General features: G+C 40.3%; 1 protein-coding gene across 1 annotated transcript; it reads right to left on the bottom strand.

Moving 5' to 3' along the window:
• Positions 1-236: 236 nt before the first annotated feature.
• Positions 237-4,053, bottom strand: LOC107084408 (actin-like). The gene is made up of 9 exons (XM_015374218.1): positions 4,007-4,053; positions 2,789-2,913; positions 2,589-2,717; positions 2,326-2,436; positions 2,144-2,228; positions 1,898-2,059; positions 1,629-1,820; positions 1,238-1,419; positions 237-396 (listed from the first exon to the last, which is right to left on the bottom strand). Exons 2-9 carry the CDS (start codon positions 2,909-2,911, stop codon positions 253-255), a joined length of 1,128 nt encoding a protein of 375 aa, XP_015229704.1. The 5' UTR covers positions 2,912-2,913; positions 4,007-4,053; the 3' UTR covers positions 237-252.
• Positions 4,054-4,673: the final 620 nt, after the last annotated feature.

The raw sequence follows: 4,673 nt of genomic DNA, 5'->3' as shown, positions 1-4,673 counted from the left end.
GGTTTGTTTTGCCGTCTGAGGAGGAGGAGTTACGGTTGTCACATGATTCGCTGATGTGAGCTGCACGTCATCTATAGCTGGATTTAGGGATCCTTTGGAAATCATCTCTTAGTTTACAACAGCTAAGTGAAATATTTTAAACTGTTAGTTTTCTTGTTTCTGTCTGTCCTCATGAGATGAACCAGACGTCTCTGAGCTGGATGGAGCACTTAAGAGCATCTATGTTGATTGTCCAGCGTAAAGAAACAGAGGTTAGAAGCATTTGCGGTGAACAACAGCAGGACCAGATTCATGATAATCCTGTTTGCTGATCCACATCTGCTGGAGGGAGGAGAGGGAGGCCAGGATGGAGCCACCGATCCAAACAGAGTACTGTCTCTCAGGGGGAGCGATGATCTAGAACAGAATAGATGGAAAAAATGAAGCTACAACTATGATTCGATGATAGTCTCATTAACAGAGACAACCTATGTTAAAACTCGTAGAGTAATAGAAATCGTATTTTACCAAAACCATCACTTTGCAGATGATCCGTTTTAATTTAAGTACATGAGAAGTTTTGGGCATTTTGGCTTTGGTGATGATAAGTAATTAATAATCCTACTAGAACTAGAACCACTGCTACATTTGATGTGAGTTGCTCAGTTGATGTGAGTTTAGTTTTGTCAGAAAATTGATTTGCCTTGCCTTTATCTCTACTAATACATTTTTCCAACCCTGATACCCCCAGTCCAGATTCCCTTTAGTCTAAAGCATTGGAACAGATTGTTGAACAGGGAGGACCAAGCTGCAAGCAATTGATTTAAACTCATAACTTTACTTTTTTATTTTTTTGCAGCCTGGACTTGGCCAAAGGCTTGAACTGAAAATAAATGAAATAAGATAAGAAACACCTTTATTATGCAATGATTAAGTGTTAAAAAGAACATAAAAACTACCCCCCCCAAAAAAATAAAAAATAAATAATCATTTTACAAAAAAATGGAGAGAAAAAACAGTCTCAATGAAAAGTCAAACATGGTGGTGGCAAAGGATTGGTGATTGCCTAAATGCACAAGCTACACATGAGGGTCTTTTAACAAAGACTGCATCCCAAACACAGTACTGCATGGGTGTCACTCATGATACTTTTACAAATGAATTCTGTGAATTTCTGATGTTTTTTGGTTTTAATCTTGTTCATGCTTCATTTTATTGATCGGCAATAAAAAAATAAAATAAAAATAAAGTGATGTACCTGGATATTCATGGAAGGCGTGGCAAGGTGAGAGATCTCCTTCTGCAGGCGGTCAGTGATTCCAGGGAACAAGGTGGAACCTCCAGACAGCACGATGCTGCCGTAAAGGTCCTTACGTACATCAATATCACACTTCATGACGCTGTTGTAGATGATTTTATGAACACCAGCTGACTCCATTTCTGAAAACAACAACAATCTCAGTCAGTGTCACTAACAAATGTGGAGAAGCTAGATCAAACTTTATAGTTTACAGACACAGACAGATGAAGATAAAGGAAAAAGACGAGTTCAACTGAGACCAATCACTGAAGGACAAAAAGTCTTTTTGGATCAATGAGGATCAGTAAATAAAAACACAAGTTTTGATTATGTTATAAATCTTACAAACCAATTAAATTAGGCTTGAAAAGTGCCTCTGGACAGCGGAACCTCTCGTCACCAATGGAAACAACTTGTCCATCAGGAAGCTCGTAGCTCTTCTCCAGCGAAGAAGAAGAAGTTGCCATCTGCATCTCCTGCTCAAAGTCTAACGCCACGTAGCAGAGCTTCTTCTTGATGTCATTCATGATGTCACGCTGACCTGAAATGTTCAGTCATCATCCTCTCATCTAATTAGATGACCTTCTTCACTGATTAGTCTGATAGGTTCTAACTAACCAGCGGCACTTAAGCTGTAGCCTCTGTTATTCAGGATCTTCGTCAGATAATCCGTCAGATCTGCACCACCCAGACTGAGGCGGATGATGGATTGAGGCAGAGCATAGCCTTCATAGATTGGCACAGCATGACTGACACCCTCACCTGAATCCATCACGATACCTTTAGGGCACAAAGATGGTTACAAACCCTGGAAGGGTTTTATTTAAAGGAAAACCAGAGTTTCTGTTGGCTAACTTTACTCACCTGTGGTACGACCAGAGGAGTACATTGACAGGACAGGCTGAATGGCCACATACATGGCAGGAGAGCTGAAGGTTTCAAACAGGATCTGGACCACATAAAAAAGGTTTCAGGTTAAGAAGCTTTTTTTATCTGCTGTAGGAGCAGATTTTCTTCAGGGTGAATTCAAACTGTGGTTTTATCACTTGTGTCATCTTTTCCCTGTTTGGTTTAGGGTTGAGAGGAGCCTCAGTCAGCAGGACTGGATGCTTTGAAGGATCAACATGAAGCTCATTGTTGAAGGTATGACGCCAGATCTAGAAAACACAACATAAAAGCTTCTCATTGGAACCAAGACAACTTTGGCTGAAGTTGAAATTCATGGTGTTACCAAATGTTGGCGCATTGAGAGGTTTGACACGGGATGGATCATAGATCAGTGTCTCTAGAAAAGGTTTCACAGCCTCACCTTCTCCATGTCGTCCCAGTTGGTGACGATGCCGCGCTCTATGGGATTCTTTATGCTCAGAATTCCTCTGTGACTGAGGGCTTCATTTCCCACAAAGTTTTCCCTCTGTCCACCTCCCACTGCCAGAATCTGAACACAAACACCTAATTTATCTGCTTTCACTAATTAATGTCTGAGATAATAAAAACTTCTGTTCAGACCTGGTTCCTGGGCCGGCCTACAGCCGATGGGAAGACGGCACAGGGGAAATCATCTCCAGAAAATCCAGCTTTGGTAAAACCGGAGCCGTTGTCTATGATAAGTGGAGCCGTTTCTTTCTCCATTCCTGAAATGAAATATTTATTCATTCTTTTCGAACACCTGTTTGTCGTTAATACCAACCAAGAAACGTAGGATTTGAAGCCTGACATCTGTCTCTGATCATTGAACTATTTTATTACCACGATGTTCTAACCCAGATGGGATTAACAGTCCTCTGAGGGCGGTCAGAAATAATCATTAAAATCTCTATTTTAAGGATCTTTGATTGCAGTTCTTGAGTTCCAGTATTATTAACCTCTTTTTATGTGTCTCTTTTTTAACACACCAGAGTCTAATAATCAGGTCATTACCAGGACGCTGGATAACTTGACTTCATACTGAGGAGGTTATTTGGCCTCTTCATTGAGCAGAGACACATCTAAACAGTAAAGGACACTGGACCTAGAGGACCATAATTGAAGAACCCTGTTCTTTAAGATGGGATGTGCCTTAATAATCTCCAGGTACTGTTTGGCAATATGTCCATTCTAGACACGTCAAGAGCAGTCGTCTAATCAAAGGCAGAAATGGTTAACTAACACATTTTAACCAGAGTGAACAGCAGGCTGAGTGGCTCCTTTAGGATCAGGGCATTAAAGCTAACAGCTAGTTCTATAGCACGGATATGTGTGTGTTGGTGTGTGTGTGTATGTGTGTGTGTGTGTGTGTGATCAATAACACCTGAATTTTAAGTTACAGCCATGGAAGCTATGATCAGAGCTGTCCTGGTACCAAGAACAGTTAGAAAAAGTTAGAAGAAGAGTTTTAGAGAGGAAGTTAGTCTAAAACTATTTCTTGATTTCTCTTCAGAGCCCATGCAGGTCAAGTCATGATTCAGTTTTTAAATCGCGTTAATGAGAAAGATAATTTAACGAAAAGCTCTTTCCTTTTTGAAATCTTGTTTAGGGGCACGACGGTATCTACAGTATACCCATGAATAGGTTGTCTATTAACAACAATATGAAAATAAACAGATTAACCATAAGTTCTTAGAGTCTCCATTTAACCGGAAACGCGACCAGAAAGAGGATCCAGTCTTTATTAAATGAATCTCCTGTATAAATGTTAAAACTGTCGTTAAAAATCAAAAACAAAAGAGGATCCATTCTGACTCTTACCTGCGGCAGGTTCCTGTAGGTGAGTTGATAAGGAAAGACCTTTGTTCAGTTTTCTCAGTCTCTGCTGGACTCAGAGGGTGAACAATAATCCTCCTGCTGGTCAGAGTGTGTCTCTGCATCCAGTGCCTGGTTGAAATATGGAAATAAAACAAAATATTAATATTTCTATATTTGTATGAATGGTTGTTTCTTTTAATATGCTATATCACATTTATATTCCTCAGAAGGAGCTTATTATACAGCAGTAAACCTGCTGAGTTTCTTACAGACTCTCCTTCCTGCTGCAGCATTTCCTTCAGCTTCGCCTACCAGCAGAATATAAATATTATAAGGGCATAAAAACAACCACAGTACATTATTTCAACATAAATATGTATTACATGTATGTTCTCTTGTCTGTATGGTGTGGTGGACATTTGGATCTCAGCGTGGTTTTCCTGCTGGAAGGTGAGCCTCCTCTTTGTCTCAGATCTTCTGCAGCCTTTGGCAGGTAGACTTCCTGGACTGGTCTGGATTTAGCTCCCAATAAACTCTGAGCAGCTTCCCTATCAATGCTGAAGAAAAGAATCTCCAAAGCATGATGCTGCCACCATCATGCTACAGTAAATGGTAATGTGCTGTGTTACTTAGGGGAACAAAAGATTGACTTATTCTGACCAGAGCAGAA

Source organism: Cyprinodon variegatus, unplaced genomic scaffold (assembly GCF_000732505.1).
Source record: "Cyprinodon variegatus isolate N-32 unplaced genomic scaffold, C_variegatus-1.0 Scaffold99, whole genome shotgun sequence".
NCBI classification, from domain to species: Eukaryota; Metazoa; Chordata; class Actinopteri; order Cyprinodontiformes; family Cyprinodontidae; genus Cyprinodon; species Cyprinodon variegatus.
Note: the sequence above shows the minus strand (reverse complement) of the source record. Positions and strands in the feature narration are given on the sequence as shown.

What these genes read in the sequence shown, in the direction of transcription:
- LOC107084408 (XM_015374218.1), bottom strand. Translation starts at nt 2,911, where the DNA reads ATGGAGAAAGAAACGGCTCCACTTATCATAGACAACGGCTCCGGTTTT. An exon ending in CTCCTCTGGTCGTACCACAG is followed by an intron (nt 2,060 to 2,143) that starts GTGAGTAAAGTT and finishes TGTGCCCTAAAG; the next exon opens with GTATCGTGATGGATTCAGGT. An exon ending in CTACAGCTTAAGTGCCGCTG is followed by an intron (nt 1,821 to 1,897) that starts GTTAGTTAGAAC and finishes TGAACATTTCAG; the next exon opens with GTCAGCGTGACATCATGAAT.